At 41.5% G+C, this 17,255-nt stretch overlaps 1 protein-coding gene across 2 annotated transcripts in view; it reads left to right on the forward strand.

Moving 5' to 3' along the window:
• The window catches only part of PPM1K (protein phosphatase, Mg2+/Mn2+ dependent 1K), a 28,316-nt gene that overhangs the window by 4,104 nt on the left and 6,957 nt on the right, over positions 1-17,255 (forward strand). For both annotated transcript variants that reach the window (XM_079766735.1, XM_079766736.1), the window contains exons 2-6: positions 3,493-4,010; positions 5,685-5,785; positions 14,468-14,633; positions 14,763-14,907; positions 16,170-16,304. In XM_079766735.1, coding sequence (XP_079622861.1) covers positions 3,571-4,010; positions 5,685-5,785; positions 14,468-14,633; positions 14,763-14,907; positions 16,170-16,304 — 987 coding nt within the window. In that variant the 5' untranslated portion in view covers positions 3,493-3,570. The remainder of the gene's footprint in view (positions 1-3,492; positions 4,011-5,684; positions 5,786-14,467; positions 14,634-14,762; positions 14,908-16,169; positions 16,305-17,255) is intronic.

Consider the following 17,255-nt stretch of genomic DNA (forward strand, 5'->3'; position numbering starts at 1 on the left):
TTTCATCTATGCCAAATGCTTCTCTATGACTATTCTGCTTACTTTCTGAGATGCTTGTGCAGATAATAAATTAGGAAGGAGGCCAATATGATGATTGATTTTAATACATGTGGGCATAAAGAAACAACCAAATTTGTTTTTCGTTTTTTGTTTTGTTTTTGTTTTTGCTAATCCTCACCCGAGCATATTTTTTCCATTGATTTTTAGAGAGAGTAGAGAGAGAGGGAGAGAGATTGGTTGCCTCCCACAGGTGCCTCTGGGGTGGAGATCAAACCTGTAATCCAGGTATGTTCTCTTGACGGGTAACCCAACCCGAGACCCTTCTGTGCATGGGTAAACACTCTAACCACCTAGCCCCAGCCAGGCCCCAACTTGCATTTTATTTCATTCTTTAATAATGTTTTCAGTGGATATTTGTTCCCTGCTGAGAATGCAACTGTTTTATTTTAATTTTTTTATATTTGGAAGATAAAGAAAGGGGGGACAAGAGTATCCCATAAAAACTGCAGAATAACTTTATTCAATATTGTTTGTAATTTTAGAATTCTTGTTTGAAATAGGTGCATAAGACCGCAAAATGGCCTAAGGCTGAATATAGCATACATGCTTTCAGACTGAAACCAAAAGAGTACTTTGCTAATATTTGGTGCACTCTTCAAAATGAATGAGTTTGCTCATCAACGCACTTAAAGTTTTTACTTTTTTCTAGATGTAATAAAGGTGCTTTGTGAATTATCTCTACCAATAAGTAGTACTTAGTTCTCTTACTTGCTAGATTGTGTTATAGTTTGACATTTCTCCACAAGTCATCACATTTATTTGACAGTTATTGTAGCTGAATAAAATATAAACTTCAATGAGAAGTGAAGGAATAAATACCTCTTCTTTTGTAATGGAATGTGTTACTTCTCTTAGATACTTGATAACCAGAGATGCAGTCTCTACCACCTCAAAACATTGTCATAAAAGAAGTGAATTTCAGTCTTTTATACATGATTAGAGGCCCGGTGCACCAAATTTATGCACAGGAGAGTGTATGTCCCTCAGCTCAGCCTACACCCTCTCCAAACTGGGACCCCTCGAAGGATGTCCGACTGCCCGTTTAGGCCTGATCCCGGTAAGATCGGGCCTAAACGGGCAGTCAGACATCCCTCTCACAATCCAGGACTACTAGCTCCCAACTGCTCGCCTGCCTGCCTACCTGATTGCCCCTAACCGCTTCTGCCTGCCAGCCTGATCACCCCCTAACCACTCCCCTGCCAGCCTGATTGATGCCTAACTGCTTCCCTGCCAGCCTGATTGTGTCTAACTGCCCTCCCCTGCAGGCCTGGGTCCCCCCCAACTGCCCTTCCCTACAGGCCCGGTCGCCCCCAACTTCCCTCCTCAGCTGGCCTGGTCACCCCTAACTGCCCTCCCCTGCTGTCCTGATCGCCCCCAATTGCCCTCCCTTGCAGGCCTGGTCCCTCCCAACTGCCCTCCCCTGCTGGTCTGATCACCCACAACTGCCCTCCCTTGCAGGCCATCTTGTGGTGGCCATCTTGTGTCCACATGGGGGCAGCCATCTTGTGTGTTGGAGTGATAGTCAGTTTGCATATTACTCTTTTATTAGATAGGATATCAGCTAAAAGGCCAAGAAGGAATGGCCTTCTAAGTCTTTTATGATAACACTAGAGGCCCGGTGCACGGCATTTGTACACTGAAGGGGGAGAGGGGTCCCTCAGCCCAGCCTGTACCCTTTAGCAGTCCAGGAGCCCTTGGGGGATGTCCTACTGATGGCTTAGGGCGTAGGCCCACTCCCTGTGGGGAGCGGGCCTTCAGTCGGACATCCTTAGTTCTGCCAGGAGGCAGGAGAGGCTCCTGCCACCACTGCTGTGCTTGCCAGCCATCAGCCTGGCTTGTGGCTGAGCAGTGTTCCCCTTGTGGGAGCGCACTGACCACCAGGGGCAGCTCCTGTGTTGAGCGTCTGCCCCTGGTGGTCAGTGTGCATCATAGTGACCGGTCATTCCGCAGTTTGGTCGATTTGCATATTACTCTTTTATTATACAGGATTCATTGTTGGGGGGGGGTATTGTCTTTATTCTAAATACTATGACCTCAGAGCTCATGTCATTGCTTAAATATCTAAGGGTGTTCTTTGGAACCTCTTTCTTTTACTGCTTTACTCACTGAAAGGGGTAATGGCCCTTCCTATACATAGCTACACTGATTTCCAAAAATTTATTTGGAAATGATTTTTTGAAATCTGTAAACACATTTTCTTACAGATTCACTCAACTGGGCTTGTTTTTATTGTGTATGTTTGTGCCTTTTGGGGAAATCTATTTTTTCAAACTCATTTTTAATTGTGAAATTATTCAAACATACAATTGAGAATAATATAACATCTGTATACCCTCCATTGCCATGATTAAATCTTAATTTCATGCTATGTTTTCAATTAATAAAATAGCAGAACAAAGTACTATGGAGATGGATTTCTGCTTAGAACTTGTTTTGTTATGGAAAACTGCCAGAAACAGCTCTGCCTGCTGTATGAATCCCCCCAGACCATACCCGGAGGAAGTTTTAGGATTAGCTTTGGGACAGAGTCCAGAAGTGGGGGTGCAGAATAATCATCTCAAAGAAATGTTGTTCAGTCCCTGGTGCTGTCTCCTGCTGTAGTTGCAGGCATGAGTGTGGGTGTGCTCCTGGGGCTGAGTGAGGGGAGAGCCGCAACTGTTAATGTAAATGCACAGATCAGTTGCTCATAAATCAGGGTTGCTGGTCACAAATGTATGCGCCTCAATCCGAGATCACACACCTTCCCTGGGGGTGTCTACCCCAAAGGGAAACATAAGAACTGGCTTATCCTGTGCCTCTGGGAGTGTTTGCATGAACCAATGTACATATGTAAAGTTTAGTAAATGGAGAAATCTTGAAACATAACAAAGCTTAGATCCTAAGAGTGTCTTTGCTGAGACTGGGACACTCTTTGGGTACAGAACTATCATAAACATTCGATTAACCAGTTATTTTTTCTTCTCTTATTTCTATCTCAAAGTTTGTAAGAAAGTGTGTTAGTAATACTTGTCCCTTTTCTTCAGAGCAATGGAGTTAATAAAGGGGAGAATATTTATTTATACCTGTAACCTATATCCTGCTACTTAAAGTGTCGGCCTGCTGGACTAGGCAGGCATCCCCAGGGAGCTGGTTAGAAATGCAGAATCTTGGGCCCCCACGCACACAGACTGAGTCAGTGCATTTTAACTAGATCCCAAGGTGATTGTAGGTTAAAGCTTGATTCTATATGATATGTGCACATTGTCAAATTTTTATAGAAGTTAAACTTTGAATGGGGTAAATAGTGGGTCATTTTTGGTCTGCTATTTTTGGAAGTTGGCTGTTAGGTGCCACATTCTTTAATGCCTTCATTTCTGGTAATCTCTAATATATCAGTTACGTTCAAAATTGCTGATGGAGTCTCTCTCTCTCTCTCGCTTTCTTTTCATTTAGTTGCATCATTTTTCTTGAAGACATTCCATTATTGTTCATTGACCTTTCCCTGACTACTGAGTCCTTTGGATTTGAGTTATGTCAACAGCTGCTTTAATTACTTTGGTTCGAAGTGGTGGGAGCCAGGTGAGAAGGAGAGTGCTGCTAAGCTCCCGCCTGCTGCAGGATGACCGGCGGGTGACACCCACGTGCCACAGCTCCACTTCAGAGCCCAGGTGTTCTCGGTTTGACCCAGATGGTAGTGGGCGTCCAGCCACCTGGGATAATTTTGGGATCTGGGATAACCGCATTGATGAGCCAATTCTGCTACCACCCAGCATTAAGTATGGCAAGCCAATACCCAAAATCAGCTTGGAAAAGGTGGGCTGTGCCTCACAGATTGGCAAACGGAAAGAGAATGAAGATCGATTTGACTTTGCTGAGCTGACCGACGAGGTCCTGTATTTTGCGGTTTATGATGGACATGGTGGGCCTGCAGCTGCTGATTTCTGTCACACCCACATGGAGAAATGCATCATGTACGTACAGTGATTTTTCACTCTTGAATTTGCAGTTTGCCTTTATGTTTAAACTTTAACCTTTTGGCTAAGATGTTCAGTCTTAATGTAGTTATTTGAGTGGTTTTATAATTGTTTCATGAACAAGAACTAGCTTAAGCATACCATTTATTACTGATGACTATTACCCTTTCAGAAATATATGTTTTAACAACTTCCTTGGTGATAGCATTGAACATGTTAAATAACAAAAATTCAACAGAGCACATTTAAAATATCTAATTGGCTTTATTGAACGATTCCTGAATCTAGCATCCCATCTAGCAAATAGGAAAGGTGCTCCCAGGAGCTCAACCAAATGGAAGGCTTTTGTAGGCAGAGGGGAAAAGGGATAAGGAAAGAGCAGATTACTTCTTCCTCTGACTAATGGAAAGAGCCTATATGGCAGGTTACCTCATTTGTGCTAACCAGAAAATTCCAGACTGACCAGTTAAGATTATTATTCCTGGGAAAGGTTGGAACTGCAATTGACATAGGTATTAAGCCTTGTTTTGGTGATATGGGCTTAGCACAAGTGACTCCATTTTGGGCCTATTGTTTCTTTTAACAGCCAGAATTCATGGTACTTGATTTGTGATTATTTCAAGGGAATTAACATATAAGAACCGATCGGAAGCATTTTACTACTACATGGCACCTAGTGCTTCAATAAATAGTAATTATACTCTCAAGTGCAGGCGTCCTCAAACTACGGCCCGTGGGCCACATGCGGGTGTTTTTGCCGTTTTTTTTTTTTTTTACTTCAAAATAAGATATGTGCAGTGTGCATAGGAATTTGTTCATAGTTTTTTTTTAAACTATAGTCCGGCCCTCCAATGGTCTGAGGAACAGTGAACTGGCCCCCTGTTTAAAAAGTTTGAGGACCCCTGCTCAAGTGGCATAAATAGCTTTGAACACTTGTTGAAAACAGCTTTAGATAGTTGGCATTAGTATGAGGAAATGCATTTAATGTGGGTGTTTTGGAGCCCTTTACATAGTTTATTTAATGCAATTAGTGTAATGTATTTTTGAGGACCACACTATTGCTAGCATTAAAAGAAGGGGGGGGGACATGTGACAGAGTTGTGGCTATGACTATTTCTTGTCTTCCTGTGTATAGTTGTTCATACTGTTCATTAGTTGATTTAAGCATATTTTGCCTTATTCTGCAGAAGAACTCAGTGACCTAATTTAATAAGAAAGAACTTGACCTTTCAGGGTAGTATGAGATGTATGAGGCTTAATATGAGATGTATGAGGCTGCTGCTGGTGTAACATGGTTACTATTTTACAGCAAACTTATTTTTGATACATAGAGTACACTCTAAAATAAGAAGCATAGAATAGTAAATCCATTAACAGTTGTTTATTATCATTATCAAGTATTATGTACTGTTCGTTCTAGTAATTGTAGGTGCAGTAATGGTTAATCTTTTAATATGGGAGCTTGGACTTTTATTTTAGTGTCCTTAGAGACTTTATCACTATGCCTCTCACCTAGGAGACACTTAACGAGCACCTGAGAGGCAAGCCATGGAGGTCCATTGTAGGGAGTGACTGCTAGCTAGAATGACCTGAAGGAGAGGAGATGAGAGGAAGAGGAGACAACTATTGTAAAATGATTTTTTGGGGCTCTTTTTTTCCCTCTCCACAAAGGGACTTGCTTCCTAAGGAGAAGAACTTGGAAACCGTGTTGACCTTGGCTTTTCTAGAAATAGATAAAGCCTTTGCGAGTCATGCCCATCTGTCTGCTGATGGTAAGTAAAACAATCACATTCCTTACCGTCCTGGGGGATATCTGGATAAAATGGAAACAATTTAAGCTCTTTAGGGGTGTGAATTTTAATGGAACTTTATTTGTAAAACTTTTTATGTGTAAAATGATTTTATATAAAGAACCACTTTAAATGCTGTTTGGAATCCAAACTCATGATAGTACCTCAGTTTTAAATGAAATATGTATATTAGAGAATTTTTCGGAAATTGAAGCTTCCAAATGGTTCTGATATTGAATTTCAACTTTAAAATATTTTTAAAAACTTTTATCTGTTTGCACACTTTATGGACAAGATATCCATACTATGAGAGGGACTATTTTTGTTTAGATGAATCTGATGAACAAATAATTAAAATACACTACACAGTAATCTCATCTATTCAGGACAGTTATTGGTCAGGCAAGGAGAAAATAGCTAATTGGTCCTAGACAGGAAAGGACAATAACTAGCACATACTACTTTGTATAATTGGAATGAAGATATTTTTTCTCCTCCTTCTTAAAAAAACTTGATCTTGAAGCTTTCCTGTTGTAACTAGTGATATTTTGTTTTTGTGTTAAACACAAGGCGAATTTAAAATTTTGTGTGTTGCTTGTTCTTAAATACTGGAAGTACGTAAATGTTTCTGATTGTGACTAAATTTATCAAAACCGTTTCAGAAAACGTAGTTAATGTTTTCTAGTTAGCCGGCTCCCATAGTTTTTGCTTATAAAGTTAATCTCAAAAACTTCTGCAACAACCATATAAATGTATGCATATAGAATGAAAACGGATCATGCAATAATATTAATTTATGTTTGGTTCATCCTTTTGTTTAAAGTGCACCACAGAAATGCCATTTTCACAATTTTCTGTTGGAGCGCCTGGAAATGGCAGTTCCCCCCAGTTCCAAGATAAGAAACGGAAACTGAAGCTCAGGGAGAGACAAAGGGCAGATGCTGGGGTTTTCCTGGCACCCACTGTGGCCTCTCTCCTGGGCATATTTAATGATAAGGATTAGAGCAAATGTCTTTAGGATGACTCATTAAGAGGATTTCCTGCTTTTTAAAAAAATTGATATGAGCCGGAGAGAGAAACATTGATTTGTTGTTCCACTTATTTATGCATTCATTGGTTGCTTCTTTGGGGATCAAACCCTCAACCTTGGTGTATCTGGATGGATGATGCTCTAACCAACTGACCTACCTGGCCAGGGCTTCCCCCCGCCTTATTTTTGAGAAACTTTTTATTGTCATAAGCCTCAGAAAAGCATTAGAGTTCATCTTTGTTCAGGGATTCATTCAGGCTAATTTCTCCCTTTATTCCTTTGGACTTTTCTTCCTTCCAGCTGGTCCCTCATCTTATGAAAAATAGGGGTCAAGAGAGGGTAAATTTTAGGCATAAGACTATTCTTAATGGGTAAAATATATGAAGGAAAAGAGGACATTAAAACACTTTTTGATCACTTAATGTTTATAACTCTGAACATTGGTATCCATATTAGTATGCTTATTTCCTTCATAACCAGATTGGCTGTATCTAATACCACGATGTTTACCAGCTATGGTGCAGGTGGTGTGCCCTAGTTGTTCTATAAACAGGCAGAACTTACTGGGCAAAGTTTTCAGAAGAGAATGTTCAAGTTCAACATGTGAATGTGGACAGCAATCCAAAACATAAATCTTTCATGGGTGCAGCCAGCCCTTTTGTAAATGATCTAATCAACAAAGATGCTTAAAACAATAATAGATTCAGTGTTAAGTAAGAGACCCCAGTCATTTATTTTTTTAAAATATATTTTTATTGACTTCAGAGAGGAAGGAAGAGGGAGAGAGAGATAGAAATATTAATGATGAGAATCATCGATAGGCTGCCTCCTGCACGCCCCCAGTTGGGGATCGAAACTGCAACTGGGGTATGTGCCCTGACCTGGAATCGAACCCAGACTTCCTGGTTAATAAGTCAATACTCAACCATTGAGCCATGCCGGTCAGGCCCCAGTAATTCATTAAAAAATAAATTATAACTAAAGGAAATTCAAAATTTAGGGAGAGAATTTACTTAACTTGCTGACCTTAAAAGAAACTCACTAACGATGCCTTTCTCATATAAATAGAGGTTGTTCAAAGCAATTAATGATAAAAAATGCAATCCATTTCTAATAATGAAATTAAAATGTATGTATTTAACTTAGCTCCTCTGTCACATGCTTTGAGTTAATGATCAGAACTTTCAGCCCTAGCCGGGTAGTTCAGTTGGTTAGAGCATCTCCTGATATGCCAAGGTTGCAAGTTTGATCCCTGGGCAAGACACGTACAAGAATCAACTGATGAATGCATAAATAAATGGAACAACAAATCCATGTTTCTCTCCCTTCATCTCTCTAAAATCAATTTTAAAAAAACTTTAACAATATTCTAAAATTTATTTTTCATTTAATGGCCATTTGTTTGCAAGTATAATGGAGCAAGTCAGAATAATGCTTAGTCTATTATTAAAAGAAATAAGGTCTATTATGGCATTGTTGTTTTAAATCTTATTTTGTATTTTTATAGATCAACTAGAGGCCCAGTGCATGATTGAATCATGCACGTGTAGGGTCCCCTACACGCTTTTGCTTTTCGCGGTGGAGCTGGGTGCCTGTCCGCTGGTGCACCAGGCCTTTCAGAAGCCTCCGACTCGGCAGACAGGCACCCAGCTCCCCCACTTTTGATGGTCCGCAGCCGCTGAGGGGGCTACCTTTGCTGTTGAGAGTCCCGCCCCCTGCGCCTCTCAACGGCCGCTGAGGTGGGCTGCCGCCGACACCTGGCTACCCTGCGGTTGAGAGGCGCAGCTGGGTGTCCGCGGCAGGCCCCCTCAGCGGCCGCGGATCTGGCCGTTGAGAGGCATAGGGGGAGGGAGTCCCGCCCCCTGTGCCTCTCAACAGCAGGGTAGCCCCCCTCAGTGGCAGCGGATTCGTGCCTCTCAATGGCCAGATAGGCCACCCCGAGTCCCGCCCCCCAGCCTCCTGCCGCCCAATCGTGGGCGTAGCGGAGTGATGGTAATTTACATGTTACTCTATTATTAGATAGGATTAGTCTGTATTTTTTAGTAACTATTTTGAGAACAACTTTAAAATTCTTAATAAGTTGCCAAGGCTTTAAAAAATGGCAAAAATTGCCAGTAGACATTTGGGGCCTATTTTATCAAATGTATTAAAGCCACTAAAAATAGAATGCTTTATGTTGTTTAACTTTTCAATTTTTGGATTAAGAAAACCCTTAGGCCATTTCAGATTTCAAAGCTATTATTTAAATTAATTTTTTTTTTTTTTTAGTTTTAAGTAAGAACTAAAGCAGTGTCAGTATTATAAGAGTGGGCAATATTATTTAAAAAAATATATATTTTTGATTTCAGAAAGGAAGAGAGAGGGAGAAATAGATAGAAACACCAACAATGAGAGAGAATCATTGATCGGCTACCTCCTGCATACCTCCTATTGGGGAGGGATCGAGTCTGCAACCCAGACATGTGTTCTGACCAGGAATGGAACCGTGACCTCCTGGTTCATAGGTCGATGCTCAACCACACTGGCCGGGCGACAGTATTCTTTTTGACATAAATATGGGTAGGACCAGTATTAGTTACATAAAATTGTGAAGTAATTGCAGTTTGCCCTCTCCAGTTTCTTTCACCTTTTCTTTTAGCATCAGCCCCGTTTTCTCCTTTAATGCTTCCTGTGAGTAGCCTGCAGGTGGGGACCATGCTTATTCCGGGTTGACTTTCCATTGTTCAGGACCCTGCATAGAATCTGGAAGGTACTCAATTGGATCTAACCGATCCCCACTGCCTACTCGCCCTCACCAAAGTCATTATAATTTATTCCTTGATTATTCTATAGCTAATTTAACAAAATTATTAGTATAATGTATATGTTTCAATGAGTTTTCACTCCTAGGTAGATTTGAATTTTAAGTAGGAGAAACCTGAAAAAAGATTGGTTTAATCATAGGAATGAATTACTAATATTGGAATTTCAGGTATAAATGAGAGGAGTGCCCCTCAATCATACTATATTAGCTTTCTTAAGAGAAAGTGAAAATAGAGTAAAAATAAAACATTCTCATCAAGACTTTAATCCAGCCCTGGCTCAGTTGGTTGGAGCATTGTCCTGTGGACCAAAAGGTCTCGGGTTCGATTCCCAGTTAGGCACATACCTAAGTTGCACATATGGGAGGCAACCAGTTGATTAAAAAAAAAAAAAGACTCTAGTCCAAAACTGTCACATCTGCATAAAGTACTAGTACTTCAAATGATCCCATTAGCACTTAAAATATATACTATTTCAGTTTAAACTGGGGGTAGTTTGAGAATAAAATCAGAATGCCACTTATGATGAAATGGCAAGACTCTAGCCCCTAAGAAATTGTTTGCTATTTTTATTGATTTGTTGACGAATTTTTAATTTACCCTTATTTACACATAATTAATTTCATCATCTTTGAAAATTTTATGTTCCATTTACACCAGTCATGTATATTTTAATAATTAACCAGCAAATAAATTCAAATGATCCTATTAGTCTATTGCTTATGAAACTGCCACTTAAACCAGATAGTAGAAAACTTAGGTTGTAATTCTGTATATCCTATGAACTCCTCAGAGTGTTTCTAGATTGCTTAAGGTTTGAAAGCAACAAAACTTCTCAAGAGACAAATGGATAAAAACGGGAAGACTTGCTCTGACGTTCAGAGTTGGAGATAGTGACAGCATTGTGAGTCTCATCGGAAACTTCCATGCTCTTCATACTATGTGATCTCTTTATGGAAGAATTTAACGACAACACAGCCGGTGTTAGAAAGGCAATGTTTTTGAGTACCCTTCTTATGCTAGGGTAGCCAAAAGAGAAAAATAAAATAAGGATGGCACTGAAGAGATATTCTAACTGTGCTGTTACTGATCTCAGCTCTTACTTTGATTTTGGTGTTCATGAGTCACACATGTCCGGAACACCCATCCTATCTAATAATAGAGTAACATGTAAATTACCATCACTCCGCTACGCCCACGATTGGGCGGCGGGAGGCTGGGGGGCGGGACTTGGGGTGGCCTATCCGGCCATTGAGAGGCACGGATCCGCTGCCACTGAGGGGGGCTACCCTGCTGTTGAGAGGCGCAGGGGGCGGGATTCCCGCCCCCTGTGCCTCTCAACGGCCAGATCCGCGGCCACTGAGGGGTCCTGCCGCGGACACCCAGCTGCGCCTCTCAATAGCAGGGTAGCTAGGTGTCGGCGGCAGCCCCCCTCAGCGGCCGTTGAGAGGCACAGGGGGCGGGAGTCCCGCCCCCTGCGCCTCTCAACAGCAGGGTAGTCCCCCTCAGCGGTCGCGGACCATCAAAAGTGGGGGAGCTGGGTGCCTGTCTGCTCCAGCACCGGGCCTTTCAGAAGCCTCCGCCGAGCCGAGGCTTCTGAAAGGCCTGGTGCACCAGCGGACAGGCACCCAGCTCCACCGCGAAAAGCGAAAGCGTGTAGGGGACCCTACAAGTGCATGATTCAATCATGCACTGGGCCTCTAGTTTTAAATAAATATTGAAACTGTATTGGTCTATACATAGTGCTGTTTACACAGTTGCATAATTACCAGGGGGGATGGAGGTTATGCCTTGAACAGTACAGCTTTTACTCTTTCTGTTGCCATTCAAAATCTTGATCATTTTTGTTTTGATATGTTGACCTGCAACACTGGGAGAAAGAGAGAGCTGCAGAAACACCCACTTTATGAATTATATAAAGCTCAAGAGCTCCACTAGCCTTTATTTAAACAATCATCCTACTGAAGAAGAAAAAAGGGCTTCTAGATACTAAATCCCTGCATTGAGCTCCATTAACAAATGAGTTTCTCTTTGTATCTGGTATAGGAGGTGCTTTGATCCCTCCTTGCTACTGTACATTTCAATCTCAGTAACTTGGTGGTATATTGTGGTTCACATCTTCTCTAACTATGTCTGTTTGTCAGATACAACAAATACTGTATTCAGTGCTAGACTTTGAATTTTCCTTTCTGATTTTGAGACAGTTCTGATATTGCTACCAAACGAACATGCAGTGCATTTTTTTCAACTCAATAAAGCTACTGCTTTCCTCTTCCAGGCTGAGTGAGTGTGTGTTGTGTGAGAGTGTATGCAGGTGTGTGTATGCATCACCACTTGTGTGTTTTGGTACACGAGCATTTGCATATGGTTTTCCTACCTTGGGAAGCCACAAAACAGAACAGTGTAACTCTGTGATGAGAAAATAGACTTGACTACAAAATACCATCAACATGTGCAAACTGAGTTTTGGAATCTTTGATTTGGCATCTCCTGGAATATTATGTCATTTGCAAGTGAAGTGTTCACCAAAATAAAAACCCTTCCCCTTATTTTGCAGCTCTTTCTCTGCCCTCCCCTGTGTTGCAGGTTTGTAATGTCTGAGCACAATTCCTGGGTGAATTTCCTATTTGCCTCTGTGCGTGTTATTTGTGGCAGAGAACTGTGCCTGGTCAGCAGCTCTAGACCTGGAGCCCGCGGACACTATATGCTGGGCTTCAGTGGAAAGAGAGACCAGCTTAATTTTGTCCCAGGCGAAGGAGTCCAGCGGTTCCTAGCCTGGACTACTGGAAGGTTCCCACCTCCTCTTTGCCCCATTAGTTGAGATGACTTGCAGTAGGAAATGTCCAGTGAGTGTTAAGAACTTATTGAAAGATGTCTTAGTTTTATAGTTTTGTTGTTAGGACAAAAAGTGAGAATTTTTACTTCTATATTAAATATTAAATAAAGTAAATGTTGATTTAATATTTATCTTCTTAGATGCTTAGCAAACCAGAATCAGCAGTTAGTTTTGAAAACTTTCCCTTAAATCCTTGGATTTTGGAACTGTGAAGTTGGGTTGGTAAAAACATAAGCTCTTTGAAATTCCTAGGTGGCAGAGCCATGAATTATAATCCTGAACAGCTAAACTTGAAATTGCCATTTATGAAATTTTAATTATTTTGATGCAGCCAATTAAAAGGTACTTTTAAAAAAGCTGCTGCTGATAGTTTAAACCAGGGGTCCTCAAACTTTTTAAACAGGGGGCCAGTTCACTGTCCCTCAGACGCAAACATCACTGGTTTTATGTCATACAGTGACGAATACAATTTAGCATTGCCAAGATATTGTTGCTTTGACACAACAGTTCCAAAATCAACTGACACATGGGAAGATAGTAGAACTATAAATGCTATTTCTCAGTTAATTCAGCATGGATATAAAAGGTTAAAGTAGGCTTTATTCATCTTTTTCCATTTTATTTTTCTGATTAAAGCAGGCATTTAATATACTGATTAGAATATATATCTTTCCAAAATGAATTACTGATGAAGTTTTTAAAATTATCTCTTAAAAAATATTGTCAAGATTGAGCTTCAATTAGTGAAATCAGTATCACTTCATTTTTCCTAAATCTACCTTTGAAGTAAAAATCATCTTTGGATTATCACCTGAATATTTTATGTAGGTGCTCTAAAGAATTAACCACATTACAAAAGACAATACCTGCTTTAAATGTTTTTATTTTATTTCATTTCTTCCAGTTTGTTTTACTTTTTAGCCCATAATGTCACAGTATTCTCTCTTTGGCAAGGCTCAATGCACCTTAAATTTTTTTTTTTTTAACAAGTGGTAATAAACTGAGGGTAGACATTGTTAGAAAAAGTCAAAGGAAAATGAAAAAAAATGCAGTTAGGTTGGGATGGAGGAAATAGTGGTGACCTCAAGCCATGTAACATTAGATTTCGTTATTGGTCACAGAAAATTAATATTCTTGGAATGCTCTGGGCTCAGGGCATAACCACGGGAGGAGCCCTTGGCAGTGCTGTCCTGCATTTGGACAAAGACGGATTGTGTTAGATCCTTCTGGAGTGTTAACTACACCCAGCTTATGGGAAACCAGAATGAATTTCATCCTTCCCCTCAATTTTCTCCTAATAAAATGATGGCCATAGCTTTGTTTCATGGCTGGTACCACAAAGATAAACAGAAAAGGCTATGTCTTCAACCATTTTAGGATTTTTTATTTTATTTTTTTTGGTAAACAATTGTAAAATTGAAATAGTTGTAGAAGGTAAGAATATAAAATATAGCTCTTGGAGAGCAAATGATATGCCCTTGGCATATTTTGCTTAGCCTGTTAACTGATATTACTTCCACAGAATAGGAGTAAGAAATGAAAGAGAAAACCTCTGAGTCCATAGATTATAGAAAAGTCGGCTTGCCTGAATGGGCTCAATAGACCTAAGCCATCCTAACTTATTAGCCAATCTAATTAAATTGTAATGCTTTTAATTCTGACACCTGATGTACACACAAAGGTGTCATAATATTATTGTAAGTTCATCTCAGCTCTACTTGTTATAGAGGCCATCTGGGGACAGCGATGCATTATTTCCCAATCAGCACAGCCACTTTTTCTGTTTGCATGGAGCCTTGTCACTGAATCAAATACTCCTTTCTCTGCATGCTCTTACTTACATAGTTCATTTGCGTTTCACTTGCATAGCCCTAGTTAAATTAAAGCGATACATTTCAGCATTAGTTTAACATGCCTGTGTTTTGTTTTGTAATGAAAATTTCATACCGGATCATTTGACTGTCAATAACTTGCACTCTTTTTCATAATGTTTACAGCAACCGTTATGACCTCTGGGACTACTGCAACAGTAGCCCTGTTGAGAGACGGTATTGAACTGGTTGTAGCCAGTGTTGGGGATAGCCGGGCTATTCTGTGTAGAAAAGGAAAATCCATCAAGCTGACCATTGACCATACTCCGGAAAGAAAAGATGAAAAAGAAAGGTACCACCTCCAACTGATGAGGATGCTTTTTATGTCTACTTCCTAGATACCAAACCTTGCATTTTAAACTGACTTCATGCTTAAACTTAACTGTGCCTTGTTTTCTGGTCTCAACTTTTTCTTGATCAGGATCAAGAAGTGTGGCGGTTTTGTAGCGTGGAATAGTTTGGGACAGCCTCATGTGAATGGCAGGCTTGCGATGACGAGGAGTCTCGGAGATTTGGATCTTAAAAGCAGTGGTGTGATAGCAGAGCCAGAAACAAAGAGGATTAAGGTAAGAACGGGCGTGCAAACACTTGCTGCACATGCAAGGAATGGAAGCAGGTGTCTCCAGCTACAAGCTTTCTTGGAAACCTTAAGTGAAGCCAGTAACTTTTAAAAGGGAGTAGTTGCCGAAACCGGTTTGGCTGAGTGGATAGAGCATCAGCCTGCAGACTGAGAGGTCCCAGGTTTGATTCCGGTCAAGGGCATGTACCTTGGTTGCGGGCACATCCCCAGTGGGGGGTGTGCAGGAGGCGGCTGATTGATGTTTCTCTCTCATTGGTGTTTCTGGTTCTCTATCTCTTTCCCTTCCTCTCTGTAAAAAATCAATAAAATATATTTTTTTTAAAAAAAGGGAGTAGTTAAGGGAAGGATAGGGAAACTTTTCAGAGAACATAAGGTACCACCTTCCAGGCCCACTGCATGATGGTGTGTTTGGTTTTGGTTTCACCCCACTGTGGAATTATCACAGAATGTGGCGCCCCTGCTCTTCCTCACCAGCACCCGATTGATCATTTAGCATCACCGCCACTTGGAAGTTAACCTGACTTTCCTTTTCCACCACGCTGAAGAATCGCTTTACCTCGACTTCTGTGACATCCTTTGCCTGCTATTAATTAATGTCCACGTTACCCGACACGTCCCAACACTTCCCTCTCTGCAACCCCGGTCGCACGCTAGTACCTGGCACAGTGTGGCGGAGGCTGCCAATAATGGTAGCAAACGTTTGTTAATGAACAGAATGATTTCATGCATTATAGATAGCCCACTTATACTGATTTTCTCTGACAAATACTTCTATAGTGTTTGCTATATGCCAGGCTCTGTTCAAAATAGCTACTACCGCCCCATTTTATAGAGAAAACAAATCTAGAGCATTTGGAGCCCAGCTGACCTCTGCTTGCTCAGCAGAAAAATAGAGGCAGGTTTCAAACTCGGAAGCCTGGCTCCAGAGACGGTGCTTTCCACCACCACAGCTTGCAGCTCCTGGCACCCCGCCAGCTGGCTGCTTCCTTTGTGGTGTTACTAAGTAAATGTTAGGTTTGTCCTTGGTGGTTGATGCTAAATGTTGCTACTTTTGCCCTAAATACAAGCCTTCCATTTTCACTCTGTTTGCCTACAAGCTGTAAACACAGATGACCACTCAGCAAACAAAGCTTCTAATCATGATTATTCCAAGGCCAAGTGTAGTTTATAATCCTATGAATTTGGTTAATCATGATTATTCCAAGGCCAAGTGTAGTTTATAATCCTATGAATTTGGTTTTATTGCAGTTACATCATGCCCATGACAGCTTCTTGGTCCTCACTACGGATGGAATTAACTTCATGGTGAATAGTCAAGAGATTTGTGACTTTGTCAATCAGTGCCATGATCCCACTGAAGCGGCCCAGGCAGTGACTGAACAGGTGATACAGCTGAGCTTCTGCCAGAAAAGTCCCCCTGGGGAAGGGTGGGAGGGGGCGGGAGAGAAGGACAAACCCAGGTGCAGGTTTTGGTACAGCCTGGAGGGGCCACCACAGACTTGATTTCTTTGAATCTTGTGTTTCAGCTCCAGTGTACAATGAATTTTACACTTGACTCTGTAATATTTCCAATAACATTTTTACGCCCTAGCCCTTTGGCTCAGTGGTGGAGTGTTGGCCTGTGGACTGAAGGGTCCCGGGTTGGATTCCAGTCAAGGGCACGTGCCCGGGTTGTGGGCTCAATCCTTAGTAGGGAGTGTGCAGGAGGCAGCTGATTGATGATTCTCTCTCATCATTGATGTTTCTATCTCTTTCTTCCTCTTCCTTCTTCTCTGAAATCAATAAAAATATATTTAAAAGAAACACAAACACAAATAACATTTTTTACAATTCTCCCAAATAGTTAAGTAAAATTAATGTGCCAAGAAAATGTGCTATGTTTATTTTTTGGCTTTGTACACATCTTGAAATAATAGTAACAGCACATAGTAAATTATAATCCTATATAATAAAGAGGTAATATGCAAATTAACCCTCATGCCCTCACAAGATGGCTGCCTATGACCAGGCTGGCAAGGGGGTTAGTGAGGGATGAACAAACGATTGAACAGCAGGCTGTGTTGGGCAACCAGGACAGTGGGGGGGGGGGGGGCTCTGAGGGGCAATCAGGCTGGCAGGGGGGGCAGTTAGGGGTGACCAGGCTGGCAGAGGGGGGCAGTTGGGGGAGATTAGGCTGGCAGGGGGGGCAGTGATGGGCGACTAGGCCGGCAGGAGGGGCAGTTAGGGGAGACCAGGCTGGCAGGGGGGGGGGCAGTTAGGGGTGACCAGGCCGGCAGAGGGGGGCAGTTGGGGCAACCAGGACAGCAGGGGGCAGTATGGGGTGACCAGGCCCGT

The sequence above is a fragment of the Cnephaeus nilssonii genome (genome assembly GCF_951640355.1).
Source record: "Cnephaeus nilssonii genome assembly, chromosome: 1".
Taxonomy (NCBI): Eukaryota; Metazoa; Chordata; class Mammalia; order Chiroptera; family Vespertilionidae; genus Cnephaeus; species Cnephaeus nilssonii.